The sequence below is a fragment of the Heteronotia binoei genome, chromosome 9 (genome assembly GCF_032191835.1).
Source record: "Heteronotia binoei isolate CCM8104 ecotype False Entrance Well chromosome 9, APGP_CSIRO_Hbin_v1, whole genome shotgun sequence".
NCBI lineage: Eukaryota > Metazoa > Chordata > Lepidosauria > Squamata > Gekkonidae > Heteronotia > Heteronotia binoei.
Genome location: NC_083231.1, coordinates 96263445 through 96279455, shown reverse-complemented (window position 1 = coordinate 96279455; position 16011 = coordinate 96263445). Strand labels below are relative to the sequence as shown.

The 16011-nt window shown below is 40.1% G+C and overlaps 1 protein-coding gene across 2 annotated transcripts in view; it reads left to right on the top strand.

The window, feature by feature from the left end:
• The window catches only part of PDLIM5 (PDZ and LIM domain 5), a 192150-nt gene that overhangs the window by 157651 nt on the left and 18488 nt on the right, over positions 1-16011 (top strand). For both annotated transcript variants that reach the window (XM_060247048.1, XM_060247047.1), the window contains one exon: positions 14785-14959. In XM_060247048.1, coding sequence (XP_060103031.1) covers positions 14785-14959 — 175 coding nt within the window. The remainder of the gene's footprint in view (positions 1-14784; positions 14960-16011) is intronic.

Genomic DNA, 16011 nt, shown 5'->3' with positions numbered 1-16011 from the left:
TGGGTTCAATAGCAGCACTAAAGAAGTTTGATTCTGATGGATGGATGTTCTGGTATTAATAATTCCAAATTGTTTTTCTGTCACAGGACAGCATACCAGAAGTGCTCACAAGTTAACTAATGTGAATTCCACTGTAGCCAAGCAGAGTCTATTGTGAAACCACAGCAAAGCTATTCATAAATGTCAACTGTTTAAGCCGGGGTATTTACGTGTAATGTGAAATATTAACCTTTTGAAATCACAGTGCAAGTAAAAATATTTTGGGGGTTTTTTAAAAGTAGGTGGCTATAAATTAAAATAGGCTAAAAATACTCAACTGTCTCACAAAAGAGAGAGGGAGGCAGAGTGTGTGTGTCATTGTGAAGTTATTCCTCTTTTCAGTCTTTTATTTATTATACAGTGTTTGTTTTGAAAGCATTCTACCAAAATTAACACGTGTCTTAAGAGGAAAACCAACTTTCAACTTCTTGTAGTGAAGGTTCTATTTTTCCCTTTTAAAAAGTATTCCGCTACTTATTGAATGGTTAGATGTGGCAAATTTCTATATGATGTGGCAGCTATTTTTATTCAGCATTATCGTGGGTGTAAATCTGTATGACCATGACATTGTCACATATGATATGATTAGGAATTAAATTCCAGAAAAGTTGTCATACTAATTCTTGCAGGAAAAATGAATGGAATTTTGTGATAGTTTAAAATGAGTAGCTATCGTAGACTGAAGAATGGCAGACTGAAGAATGGTACACTCCTTTTATCTGGGATGGTCGTCCTCTTCCATTGAGTGCGCAGCTTCAGGAGGGACGCACATGGAATGGTGAGGGTAGGGGACAACCGCCTAGCCAGCAATCTCAGCCGAATCAATCCTGGCGATCAGTGGGGTGACAGATGTTGCAGCCAGATCACGTTCACATCCTTGATTTTACACTAAATTTCAATATTTATAGTTTTAAATTGTAATATAATTGTATTGTCTCCTGCTTCCTGTTACTTATGAACAAATGCCTAATAAAGGTTTCAGTATCAGTAAAATGAGCAAATTGACCGTTATGTAAGCAGTTGTAGACCAGAGCCATGGCCCATGTTCATCAGGTAACTGAAGTATGTCTTCACTCTTTCTCATAATGACATTCCCACCCTGGATAGAGAGAATTCTGTGAACAATGGCAGTGAAGTACAAGAGGTGCTCCATGGCCCATGTCAATGCAAGCCATAGTTGTATTCAAGATGACAACAGTGACTGTTCATCATGGCAATAAAGTTGATAATGCTATCTTTTTGAAAGTGTTTGGGGACCTCTTCTTCAGACTTTCTATCACCAGAGATGCCCATTTGGGAATGGTTCAACTACAACACCAAACTATGGACCCCCCAAGTGAAACACAGTCTGGGCAATGTTCCCCCTAAGATTCAGAGTCTTATGAGCAAAAATTCTAATTTGTGAGCTTCTGGCATTAAAGTTGTGAGTTATTGCTCTGCAGTCCTCCTTCCTGAGCTAAAACAAAAATGTGTGAGCTGGAAGCTAAAAAGGTGTGAGCTAGCTCACGCTAACTCAGCTTAGAGGGAACACTGCCTGCCTCCACTTTTTAAAGAGAGCCTTTACTCGGTGTTCTCACTGAGGAGAAATGGCATGGCAGCTAAAGGCAGAACCTCCTGCAGCCTTAAAAGTGGTGGTGCTGAGTTCTTAGCCAACCTAAATGAGACACTATCCTGCATCTGTGCCAGTGGTGTGCTATCATCTCATAGTAGTAAGTTCCTATTAGGAAACTGCTTTTAAAAGCCCCCAGGGACAGTATTTGGCCATAGGTCCCTTCAGCAATGTTTGAGATTGAGAAAGCAGTACACAGGAGAAGACTGGACCCATGCCACGGTTGACTCAACCAGAATTGGGCCCATGAAGTGCCATTAAAAGTGGGAGCTCACTGCTACAAAATGGCAGCAGGCCACAGATCACGGTTTTTCCTTTCATAGTCTAAGAACATAGGAAGAGTCCTGCTGGATCAGACCAATGATCCAACCAATGTAGCAGACTCTCTCGCACAGTAGCCAACTAGTTCCTTTGGAGGGACAACAACAGGACATCAAAGCCAAGACCTTCCCCTGATGTTGCCTCCTGGCACTGGTATTCTGAGATTTTCTGCCTCTGAATGTGAAAGTTTCCTTTAGTCATTAATAGCTGCTGATAGATCTATCCTGCATGAATCTGTCTAATCCCTTTTTAAAGCTATGTGGTAATTGCTACATTATCTGGCAGCAAATTCCAAATTTTAATCACTCTCTGAATAAAGACATATATCCTTTTGTCTGACCTGGCCACGTTCTAGCATTTTGGAAGGATTTTTTTCTTCTTCTGCATGCATAATTTTATCATGTCCCCCCCCTTGTCATCTCTTTTCTAAATTGTAAAGTCTCAGATTCTTCTGCCTTTTCTCATAAGAAAGGTTCTGCAGCTCCTGATTGCCTTTTGTATTTTTTCCAGCTTTGCAGTGTTCTTTTTGAGATACACTGACCAGAACTGCAGGCTGTATTCAAATGAGGACACACCGTATACAGGAACTTTATAGTATTGGTTGTTTAATTTTTATTTCCTTTCCAAATCCCCATCATATCGTCTATCTTTTTCGCTGCTGCAGCTCAGTGCATTGACATTTTCATTGAGCTATTCACTATGACCCCAAGGGTGCTTTCCCTCTCACTTTCAGCAAGTTCAGCAGCGTTATTTTGTTCCAGTGTGCATTACCTTACACTTAATTTGAACTTCATTTCCCACATTGTTGTTCACTCATCCATTTTGTGAAGGTCCTCCTGGAGCTTTTCACAGTTGGCCTTGGTTTTTCACCATCCTGAATAATCATCTCATCAGTAGTAAACCTATTTGCTTACTATCACAACCAAGTTGTCTAATTATAGCTATATAAATAACAGAAGTGTGTGAGCCCTTGTAGTACTAAATCATGAGTTGGCATTGCATACGGACCACAGTAGGGTTGGACACAAACCAGTTCACGAACTAAAGTTCATGACAAATTTTGGTGGATCATGGTTTGTGAACTGAAGTTCTCAAAGTGAAAAGCTACCATGAACTTCAGTGAATTTTAAGGCAGTTTGTGGCAGTTAGTGGAAAGCAGAAAGCAGGGAATTCAATAGCTTGGAACCATTTAAACCTCTGCTTTCTGCTCCCCAAAAATGTGGTGGGGAGCAGAAAGCAGGATCATGAACCAATATGAACCAGTTCATTTCATGAACCAACCTCCCAGTTTGTATTGGTTCATGGTTCAGTTTGTGGTTTGGCACAAACCAAAACAAACTGCAAAATGTGATTTGTGAACCATACAATAATATGTTAAATCAGTTACTACAACAAAATTCCATCATGTTCCAGTATGTAGTTAGGAGGAACATGTGTACCTGTTCACATGTGGTATTCAATGTGGCCAACTTTGGGCCAAATTCACTCTAGTGTAGCTCAAATATAAGAATGCTACTTTATTACTCCCCCTCACTCTGAAGTTACTATCTTAAGGTTCAGAATGCAGCTAAACAATGCACCCATCTGGGCAACAAATGACAGAGAGAGAGAGAGAGAGAGAGAGAGAGTTATAAAAGCATTGCTGACAAGTGGCAAAGCTCCTAATGCAGGTTTGGAAGAAGCACTGAGGCCTGAATATGGTGACATCAGAGAGTGTTTATGGAGTAGGACATTCAGGCAGTCATGACAGAAATAATACTTCAACACTGAAGTCCCGTTGTTGAAATACAGATATTTCAGACACCCATGTGCTGCATGAGTCACTCAAAGACTGAAGGATGAAAAGATAAAGCAGGGACCTACAGGTACTGGTCCATAGTTGTTGCAGGCATTTGTCTGATCTCAGCCAGGGATCCCAATAAACTCAAATGAGGAAGCAGTGAAGTCTGAGTTCAAAAGCATATATACAGTGTGGCTAAGGTCAGGTACTTAGCAATTCACAAGGCAGAAGTTGTCTTGTGCAACCAAAGCAGACTTTGAGGGTAAAATTCTGGCTTCAGATATAAGGTCAGAAACTCAAGTTGCAAAGCAAAAACAATTCTCTTCTTGGAGAATGTGGCTGAGCGGTAGAGCAACTGCTTGGTGTGCAGAAGGTCTCAGGTTCGATCCCTGGTATCTCCATCTAAAGGATCAGATAATAGCTGATGTGAAAGACCTGTACCTGAGGATCTGAAGACCTGCTTCTAGTCAGAGTAGACAATACAGTCCCAGATGGACCAATAGTCTGATTCAGTATAAACCAGCTTCATATATACATATGTATGTATGCTCACAGTTGACTCCAGGTGACTAAGAGAAAGTAATAGTTTCCTAAGAAAATTTTCAAATAAGCAATGTTTGGAGGGAGTCTTACTACTTAAATGAGCTGGGATTTGTGGTGGAAAATTTCACCCACTCAGAATTGGATCAGTCGTGAATGAAAATTCTCTTAGTGGGTTATACTTATGGAGGCTTTTAGTTCTTTCCAAGGTTTGGCTTCTAGTGTGCCAAGATCCTTTTTGTATTAATTGTACTCTGGTAAATTTCTGAGACGTTCTAATTAGTGGCCTGATGGACGGGTACCTGGAGAGCGTGCTTCTTTGTGAGCCTTCTATTGTTTCTGCTTAGGCAAAATATATTTGTACAGGATTATGCTTGATCTTGACACCTTTTTCCTGGCTTTACACCTTTGTATTGGGGATTGGCTGAAACTCATTGGTACTGGTGAGAAGTCAACAAAGTGGAAACTTCCAAGCACCAATGTAGTTTTGTAGTCTGTGAGTTAGACTGGGTCTTGACTTGTGTGACCCAGGTCCGAATGGGCATGTGAATTTCACTGGATGACCTTGAACCAGATGCACTCTTTCTAAGCAAGCAAGGGGATTGTTAGTACAAAATGGCAGTGGTTGAGTTGCAGAACTAACTATGTCACCATAAACTCCTTGAGGGAAGGCTAGGATAAAAATGGATTGATAACACTGATAGCAACAATTCCACATGATGCAGAAATAGGGGAGGATTTGCTCCTTTATATGCATATGCTTAGAGACAGCCAACAATAAGAATGAAATTTTGAATCTCTTTCTACAAAGAATGATGTAAAAGTTTGATGTTTATATTGATGAATGATTAATCCTGCTTGTAAGAAATAGCTGCATTAGATACAGATGTACTCAGCATTTGTAATAGATGGAAATGTATGCAAATAGGTAGCATTCAGACTGCTATCAGAAAGTAAAGCTGACATTATCCCTGCTCACCCCATGGCAAAGGGGTAATAGTGAAAAGCTGTTAAGGCTTGATTAGTTAATGGGCATGATTCTCCAGTGAAACATATACTTCTGCAGAAGAGGTGCTATCTGATCAGAAAAGTAGCATTTGACACCAACTTCTCATGGATGGCTATGATTAGACTAGGTGCTGGCAGTTCAAAATCAGCTCAGGTGTTGCAACAGTGCTTTGATGAGAAAGGGGCAGGGGAAGGAGACAAAGATGGGTCCATTAGCGCAAGACCTCTTGTGGGGCACACTGAACAACATGGGTATGTGTGATGGAAAAGAAGATACAAGTAGGTGGTAGGTGGGTAGGTGAATACAAAATAAGCAAAGCTTCCAATGGAAACTCCCTTCTGTCATTCCATAGATCTCACCTGGAGGAACCCCATACCTGTGCCAGTCTCTTGTTTTTCTTAATCAAGTTTCTATAACCTGTCTAGAAAAATCTACAGATTGCTTAATGCTGTCCCTGTTGCTTGTGTAGTGGGTTCGTATCCTGAAAGAGCAGAAAATTGTCTCCCCATGAAGTGCCATCTATAATCCCTCTTTTAAAAAGTAACTGTGTCCTTTGCTGAATATGAATAGACTTGGGTTCTTTCTCCATTGATATATGGCTGTGGGAAATAATTCTCATAATTTGCATAATGGTGTCTTGAAAACCCACGGTTGCAAAAGCCTAGCAGATCAGGAGGTCTTTCCTAGTTTAGTTTTTTATTTTAAAAAAAGAGCTGTTTAGAAATGGTCTCATGGGCTTCTTTAGGACAGGAATTCCTGAAGGAAAATATCACTATAAGGAAAGTTAGGTTTATAGCCACCAGTCTTTCCTTTTTGTAAATGTCTTCACAGTAAGATCAAAGGTTTAACAAGGGAAGAATGAGGAATCATATTTATTATTTATTTTATTTATATCCTGCTTTTCTCCCCAATGGGAACTGAAAGTGGCTTACATCATTCTCCTCTCCTCTGTTTGATCTTCACAACAACCCTGTGAGGAGGGTTAGGCTGAGAGTCTGTGAATGACCCAAGATCACCCAGCAAACTTCCATGGCAACAGTGGGATTCTGACACTTGAACCACTGCACCATATATTGTGAGGGACTTCAGACGACCAGTCCAGATCATGTAGAGATTTAGTTATTGGAGAAATGCCCCCCAGGCTCAGCATTTACAAGCAAATTTAGAATTCATAGGAAAAGAGAGAATGCTTGGAGGTTTCCCAGAATTACTTATAATTGCTGGCCCCATTCCAGAAATGCTCAGGAAAAACCAAACCACCGCCCGCCCCCCGCCCCCAGATTCTAAGTGTCCTTAGAATTTCCATGCCCCAAAGCTCTTTCCTTTCTGCAGCTTCCACTAATAGTGGAAGGCAGACATCTCCCCACCACCTCCTGTCTCTCTAGAATGTGGAATGATTGGGCAGCATTTGTGATTGTGGGAAATATAGTTTCCCCAAGGTGCCTGATGTCATCAATATATCTGTCAGGAGTCCTGTAAAATTATCTATTTCAGGTCTGTTGGAATCATGCTATAGCAATGTTTCAGATGCCTGGAATGAGTGGAGAGGAGGCTAAGGCAGATCTAGCTCAGTCCTTGCCATCATTACAATAGTAGTTGAGTTGGTGGAGAAACACACAGGGCCATAATATTTGCCTCATATTGAACACGAGCATTTTGAGTTGCCAGTGTTCATAATTCCATACCCCAAGGAATTATGAACTTCAGTGACATTGCTAGTTAATACCTTGACCCTGAACTTTGTCAGAAACATGCCCACCTGCTGTGCTTATCATAAGGTTCCCTAACATGACTGGGATACTGATAGGCCCAAGTGACATTAAGGATGGAAAAATGCTTTAGATAATGTTTATATTTGGTTCACATATTTATAGGGGCAGGCAAGAAGCACTATTGTGCCTTATCACCTATTCTTTAGACAGCTGTCAGTGAACATCGCCTGTTCCATCAATGAATTAGCTTGTCTTGAGCTCGAAATGCCATTTGATAATTCCGTCTTTTAGCATGAAAACCTTCAGTGCATTCTCTGTTCCACTGAAAATTCCAACATCAAATAAGTCCACATCATGAAAATGAACCAGAGTATGGGGATGTAGAGTATGTGCAGCTGTATTTAATGATAGATTACCTAGTGATGACTCCTGCCCCAGACTATTCTCACCTTTTAAAAGTGTGTGGGGAAGAAGAGAGTGAAATTCCATAATATTCACCAAAAATTTGCATAGAGCATGGTTCTGGAGATGAGATGATGACCTGACCCAAGCCAACCCAGAATGTTCATTTTAATTAAAAAACTTCACAGCCCATTTAATCTGGGTTCTTTAGAGATGAAAGGCAAGCCACTACAGCAGGAAACTGACCCTCTCAAGTTGTAACTGGGCCTCTAATGCACCTGTTCTGATTTTTCATGGTGCACATTCTAGCTTTCTCAGTCATTTTAAGAAATGATAACAGCATAATCCTTTCTGTTCTGCCTTTCATCATGGGAGGATTTAAAGCTTTAATTGTATTCCACAAATTCAATAGAATAAAAAAAATGTGGCTGTTGAAGCCAATCGTCTCCCCCTCTCTGTTGCTTTCATAAGCCCATGCTTTTTAGAGGGATATCACTAAGACTAAAATATCTCATGTGTTTAGCATAATTATTTTTTATTTAGGATTTGTGTTCTGATAGATTTCTCCTGTAATTCTAAGGGCTGGATATAAAGAGCTGAAGGAGTTTGTTATTGTATTAAAATGCATTAAGTTGTAACTGTCCCTGAGAACCTCCATGGTCTCCATTTATTGTATAGCAGTTAGTGTTATATAAATCACCACATTACAGTGCTTCAAGATGAAATTTTGGCACTTCCACACATTGAAGTACCTTTATTATTTATAGACGTTACATGATATTATGTTTAAGTGAACTTTAAACTGTTCAGCCTGTTGCATTTGTTGCTATGGACAAAAGAATATCAAGTAAGACCTAGCTTGGCCTTCATAGCAGAATTTTCTACCTTGCTTGTGCAGAGTACTGTTTGAACATATTGTATTGTTAGTAGTGCTACAAGGTATTAAAAACTTAAGACTGCACCAAATATTATCAGGTTTTATACAGAAATTATTTGGAGAGGAGGAATACATATTTCCTGAAAATTATTCTGAATATGAAAATATTAACATTTGGGGGCCCTCTTGGTGTGATTGCTGTTTTTATATGCTGCTGTCTTGATTTGTTTATTTATTTTTGTCTCCTGGGTGCTGTTTTATTTTCCTCTTTGACTGGGTGATCCCATCCAGTCAGAGATCACGCATTGAATTTGATTTCACATTGAATTTATAGTGTATTACCAAGTTTTTCTACTGTGAGGGAAAAAACCAATTATGTTCAAGGATATTTTTAATGGTATAAAAACACGTTGTGAAAACACTCGGCAAATGGATTTGAACCATTGTTAGAGCTATAAAAGATAATCAAATATGCTTTCAACATTTGCTTAGCAATCTCGAATGAATATCTAACAGTGTTCCTGGTAGCTGGCAACTGCAAATTAAAAAGCAAACTGCAAGGCAGGACTGAGAAATACAATTTTCAAAAAAATCAAGTTTATTTTGACTAAACCCTCCCTCACACTTTTATTTGGAATACTTGATAGGCGTTTATAATGTAAAAGGAACAGCAGTAATCTCTTGTTTATGGCAAAAAACCCCAAAGGTATGTAGATGTCATTTTTTCATATTTACATTCTTTCTAGATTTATATTCTGCTTATAAAGCCTTACTGTCATCAACCCCATTTTTGATCTGTGTATCATAGAAACTGGTAAAGGGCAGCAAGTTTTCCCTGGGGTTCAGGGAGCCACTGGACACCTGCCTTAGAGACTGGAATGGTTTCAAAAGCATGTTAGCCTCATTTACAAATTAACCCTGTTTCCATAATTTTGTCAAACCTTATAGTTACTTAGACATGTGTGTGGTTGAATGTACCTATTTAGTAGGATGGGAAAAACAGGAGTCGGTAAATAGTTTTTTGTGGATTTAACAAATAAAATAAGTTTATTTGTTAAATCCACAACTCCGGTTCTCACTTCTGTGAAGAATGAAGCATTCACAGTACTTCAGCTGTTCGTACAGCAGTTCTAAGCTTTTAAAAAACAGATGCACAGTAGACAATACTGTTTGTGATGGGTATACCTGTACTTCCCACTGTTACCCTCTGCAGATTTTTGCAGTGTTTCTTCCTTTACAGATGATAGGGGAAGGCAACTCATAAATATTTTCTCTGATTTGCCATTGTGTTGATGGTTTCTTCTTTCCATTCCCCCCCCACACTGTTTGTCTAACTGGCAAAAACCAAGAGATACCTAGTGTAGCACTTCCTGTTCCCTGTTTAACACTATATTGCAGGGGTGGCCAACGGTAGCTCTCCAGATATTTTTTTGCCTACAGCTCCCATCAGCCCCAGCCAGCATGGCCAATGGCTGGGGCTGATGGGAGTTGTAGGCAAAAAACATCTGGAGAGCTACCGTTGGCCACCCCTGCTATATTGGTAGTTATTTTAGTACAGTTAAGGCAACTATACATTTATATTTTATAAAGATATTACAATTGACCAATTCCACGGGGCCTGCAAGACCACTCTTTTTAAGATGGCCTTCGCTGAATGCTGAGCTAATGATAGATTTGCTGCTGTTGTATTCTGCCATCAATTTATTAAAAACCTGTAGTTTAGCGCCATAACTGTCAATTTTAATTGGAATGTTGTTTTAAGCAATGGTTTTATAATGAAGTATTTATTGAATTATGTGATTTTATTGTATTGTATTATATTGTATCGTGCTGTATTGAACTAAAATGTTGTGAGCTGCCCTGAGCCTGCTTTGGTGGGGAGGGCGGGATATAAATAAAAAGTATTATTATTATTAATTTTAAGTTCTGGTTATGTATTGTATTCTGGTTACTATGAATTAATTTTATTAATTGATAAGAGAGTTCATAACATCATGACCTGCTGTGATTGTGATTTTGTAGGAACATATTTGTTAAAAGTTCAAACATAGTAAATTTTAACTCCGATAAGAATTTTCCTCCCAAAATTTTTCTTTCCTCTTGCACTTTAAAATTTCTGGAAACTTGCCATGAAAGATTGTTGGAGGATTTGGGGCCAATCACATACTCTCAACCTAACCTACCTGGCGTGATTCTCGTGAGGCTAAAAAGGAGGAAAGGAGAATGATATAAGCCACTTTGGGTCTTCATTGGAGGAGAAAGGCAGGGGATAAATGGAGTCAATAAATGAAATAGCTAAATAAAACCTTCAGTCGTGCCTTATACAGAAATTTTAATGTTTAAATTCTTTTTACTGTGTGTGCCCTTTAGGTATGTTTGTGATAAAATTGAAATTTTCTTGTATGCTTTTAATTTTGTAGCTATATTTCATTTGAAACTGTCTGTCAGTGTTTCATATTCCAGTTCTTTCTGTCCTTTCTTCCTGCATATTTGTTGATCTTGGATGCTTATTCTTTTTTACCTTTGAACTCTAGTCTGTACTTTTTTGCTGATCAAAGTAACAACCTGGGATAACTCTGCTGATTGAATTTATGAAATACTTCATCTTTTTCCTAAATACTAGGGATGGGCATAGACCAGAAAATGCTGGTTCGGTTCATGAACAGAACTGGACCGGTTTCCAGACCAGTTTGCAAACCAAACCACAGCTTGGTTCACGAATCAGTTCATGAACTGGTCTGGTTTTTAAAAAGTCCCACACAGGGCTTCGAGGCTCCAAAATGGCAGGTTGTCTCCAGATCACTCTCTTCATTGTACCCACCATTGGACTTGGGGGGCTGAGTTACAGTCCCCTAAAAAAGGTTATTCAGTGCAATACTTTTCAAAGGGATGTCACCTCTGCTGGTTCAGGAGTGACAAAAACTGCCCTGGGTGAGCTAGAGGCCTTCAACACACACAATTCCTCCCTTAGGTGACCCTCCACATGGCCCACATGTCACATGCATGTCAGATTTGGGGGGATCCAAGTAGCAGACCACCAAGCAAGGTGTCTCCAGGAAACTGTTTTTGGGGGAGTTGTCCTGCGCCATTTTGAGACACTACACTGTGAACCTGGTTAAGCTACAGGCATCAGACTCCCAGAGTACCTCCCCAGGGACCACCCACATGGCTGCAGGTGGCTGTGTCTTCCAGGGACCAGCCACCCAGCCCTGCTGACATGATAACTGATTGGGGCCAAGACTTCCATCCTACCTGGGAAGGTGACAGGGACAACCAAGCCTGGCAACTGGAACTCACTACACAGCTGTGGGAGGGGGCACTGGTGGGCTATCTAAGGGAATGTGTGGGAATATGTGGCAAAGGAGAAAGGATGCTTTTTTGGAGGAGTAGAAAGGGTACCCCACAGCCAGGGAAAAGGGCAGTTAGCCAAGCCCCCCAAAAATCTGTAGATAGTTTGGGTGCCTGAGTGGAAGAAGAGAGAGGAAACTCCCCAGGCAGAGACTCAAGCAATGCAGGAAGAAACGAGGTGCTTTTTGGAGGAGCAGAAAGGGGACCCCACAGCCAGGGAAGAGGGCAATTAGTCAAGCCCCCCAGAAATCTGTAGGCAGTTTGGGTGCCTGAGTGGGAGAGGAGAGAGGATACCCCCCCAGGCAGGGACTCAAGCAACGCAGGAAGAAACGGGGTGCTTTTTGGAGAAGCAGAAAGGGGACCCCACAGCCAACATGCAGAGAAAGGGCAGTTTTTAGAACCCACAAAAGTGAACAGTCCACCCCCAAATCAAATCAAAAACATGTTTTAAAAGAAAAAACTATCCATGTTTTTCACTCCTCACAGCAAAGAAAAAGGCGGGGGGGGGGAGAGAGAGATATGTAGCTCTGAATGCAAGGAAAGGAGAAAAAAAAGAGAGGTGATGCTTTTACTCTGACAGTTTGTATAGAGGCCAGGAGATTCAACAGGTTTCTCCACCCACCCCAGTAATTCCCCACCCCAGTCCACCAAAAGATATTCTTTCATGCGCAAGAAGAACAAGACTTGCAAAAAACAGATGCAAACAGAAGATAGGAATGCACCTACAGTGATTATATACTCCGCCCCACATCCTGAGGAAGTCAGATCAATGTCTGTCATTGGAAATCAGACTTGCCTGTCAACTTCAGACTGTCACTATTGGTACCTACTTTTCAGCACAAAGCTCCATGGGTGAGTTTCTTTGCCAAGAGTGCACAAGAGGTTCCGAACCGGGCAGAAAATTCAGAGACTTCCTGGTCCGAACATTGCGACTTTCAAACCGAACTATCCAAACCTCGAATAAAGTAAAGCCCGGGCCAGTTTTTGTTCAGTATTTGGGTCTTTTAAATGGAGGTGAGGTGGGTGATGAGAAATGAGACTTACTCCACTCCCTTTGGCAACTTCACTGTGTAACTATTTTACTGGATGGTGATGAATCAGAACACAGCTCTCAGCTGATCTCCTAATCAGCTATGACTCAGTTCAGCAGCAGGTTGTTCAATACAATCTAAACACATCCCAGAATAGCTCACAAGTCTGACCATAAGAACTGAACAGGTAAGTTCAGCTGTCAAATAAAATCACCAAGAAATTCACAGCATCCCTATCCTTAACCCATTAGGAGTTCAAATTTATTTGAACTCTGATGGACAGTAATTACCTTTAAGACCTTGAGTGACCAGGGACCACCTCTCCCCCTACAATTGACCAATCAATATCTACTGGTAATTCTCGGCCTGAAAGACATCCATCTAGCTTCAGCTAGGGCCAGGGCATTTTTTACTCTGGCCCCAACCTGGTGGAATGAGCTCCTACTAGAGATCAGGGCCCTGCAAAATCTTTTACGATTCCACAGGGCCTGCAAAATGGAGCTGTTCTGCCAGGCTTTTAGTTGAGGCAGTAGACATTCAATACTGTAGGCTCCTCCTGCTCAAACTGGCTGCCAAACTGCTCTCCAGCTGTTGTTGGCAGGGAGTCATAACATTTGGGAACTCATGGATCAGGCCATGTGCAATAGAATCTGAAACAGAACTCAAACAGAATGCCATCTTTATTGTTATGATTTTAATGCTTCAAAATTTTAAATGTGGTTATTGTTATAGTTTCTTATGTTGTAACCCACCCTAAGTCCCCTTGCAAGGAGGGCAGGTTAGAAATCAAATCATAATTTTCCCTTTTCGAAAAACCAAGCTAATAATGATCAAAGCCTGACCTGCAAAAAAAAATCTTATATCCTCAGTTTCCCCTCAGGAAGAATAGCATCTTAAATGCCCCAAATGTATGTAACAGCTTCTTTAGAGGTATCATCTGTGTAGTTTTATCCTGCGTTTCCACTGAGGTGTTGTGTGTGGCTTTCCTCCCTGTTTTATTCCAACTGGGTTTGATAGGTTAGGCTGAAAGAAAGTGAAATTCATGGCATGATGATGATTTGAACTCAGTGCTCCAATTCCTAGTCTGACATTCTAACCATTATACTACATTGGCGGTAGATAATTATAGCAATTCAAAATAAAAGACAACTGATCTAGCATCAATAAGAAAAGAAATTTGTAAAGTTCATACTGAATTTAAGCAATTTTCAAGTGCCATACCTGCCTCTTCTGTTCTACTTAATTTTTGCTAATGGCTAACAAAAGGAAGGAAGCATCCATTTTTTTTAATATAGGACACGCCCTGGCATGTTCCATGAGAGCTTTTGTCTGCTGGAGTTTATAGGTTTCTGTTTACACTGCTTCTGCAAATGTGTGAGAAAGGAGCTTATCATTCACCTCAGGTTTATTTGATCAAAGTGTACATTTATATTATATTTTGATGTTTTGCTACTGAGTCATGCAACACCGGTGTTGAAATGATTTATGAACACAGTTTCTGTCAAACAAAGTGTTTTAAAGGTTTGTCTTTTAGAGATGGTAGATGTGGCAATAGCAAGACCATAAGTAATCTTACACTAGCTTGCAGTTGCTAATATTAGACCTGGAACAGTAATAACTGTAGATGTCATCTGAATCCCATTTACCTCAGTAATGAATCTTCGGTTGACCTAAAATAATGGGTTATTTTATAGTTGGCAGTTCAAATTTCTTTGTGGTGATTGTAATACTTTTTGAATCCAGTCCGCTCTGTTCTTCTAAGAAATCTTTACAGTTGATGAAACAGCAACATTCCTTGACATTCTCATTCATTCTCCCTAAACATGTATATTTGCAATTGAACAATCATCGTGCCCAGTTTGAATAGCATCTCAGAGCAAGCTGAAGTGCTGTTACGGAGTTGCTCAGTAGCCACAAAGGTTTGACATTCCCCATGTTGGAATAATCTAGTTTGCAGTGATAATCATAGATATTAATGTTATCAAAACACTACGGGGACATACAATGTATCAAAATACTGTAGAACTCATTTTATGTCTTGACAACCTTGTTAATGTTAATAGTGTTTATCATTGAAGGCACAGTTTCTAAGTTTTCTTTGCATTGTATTTTAAAGCATCTGGAAGTGGTTATAGCCCAAACAACAGTACCAAGCCTGGAGCAACTGTGCCAAGTGAAAAATCCACCATGCCTTCTCCACTAACAGATGACGATTCTTTTGTTCAAAGAGCAGAGCACATTCCAGCAGGAAAGCGAACGCCAATGTGTGCCCATTGCAATCAAGTAATTAGGTTGGTACTTTCCCCCCTCCTGTATTTGCCTTGTGTTATATATGATATAAGTAGCTGCTCTACTAATTACTCATCTGTCCCTGAGATGGACTGTAATCAGTGTTTATAGAATTCTGCCTGTGTTAAGGACAACTAATTTGTATCTTTCTTACGTGTATGTATATTTATATATGTGTGACAAATTAGAAATAACAAGCAGTGCTGAGTTCCTGCTACAAAAAAAGCCCTGGCTGTAACAAATACTGCTTTAGAAATCAAAACTCTGAAAAAACAGTACAACATATCAAGAAATAAAATGCACATATGCTGGCTTGTTAGAAACCAGGCTCCCCTGTTCTGAAGATTACAACAACATTTTCAGGCATAACCACATAGATATAATGGGTTGACAAAAAGGATTACTGCAATTTAACTGGGTCAAGTAAGTGAAAGAGTTACTACTGTAATTTACCCTGTCAATGGCAGGTCTGCAGGTCACTAGGTCTCCTGACCATCATTACCTCAGTCTGTCTGGAGTCAATTTCAGTCAGTTTGTTCTTCATCTAGATTTAGTAAGCATTAAAACTGAAAGACTGTGGATGAGTAGGAAGCATAGCTGTAAGCCACTGACGAAAAGCTAGTGTGGTCCAGTGATGAGACTTTGGACTATGATCTGGGAAGTCCAGTTTTTAAATCCCCAGTATGCTGCGGAAGCTCAGTGAGTGATCTCTGGCTTTATTCTCAATGAGGAAGGTGAATGATACATGAAGTAAGCAGATCAGAAGGTCTTTCAGCCTAAGCTTCTTCATTGTATGGTAATTAGGATAAAATGAAAGATGGGATAACAATGTTGCAAGGCATTTTGTGTTCTCACTGAGGAGGAAAGCAGTGTATACTAAATATATAAGCAGCTACTACACTTTATAAAAATACAGGTTGGAGTTCTGCATGACTCCACTGAGAAGACTGTATGGGAACGATGAGCAACTGATCTAACCAGTAGCTAAGGACTCCCTACCAGGAAGAAGTGGAACCCACAAATTACTAAAGGGGTCTACAGCAATCACCAGCAC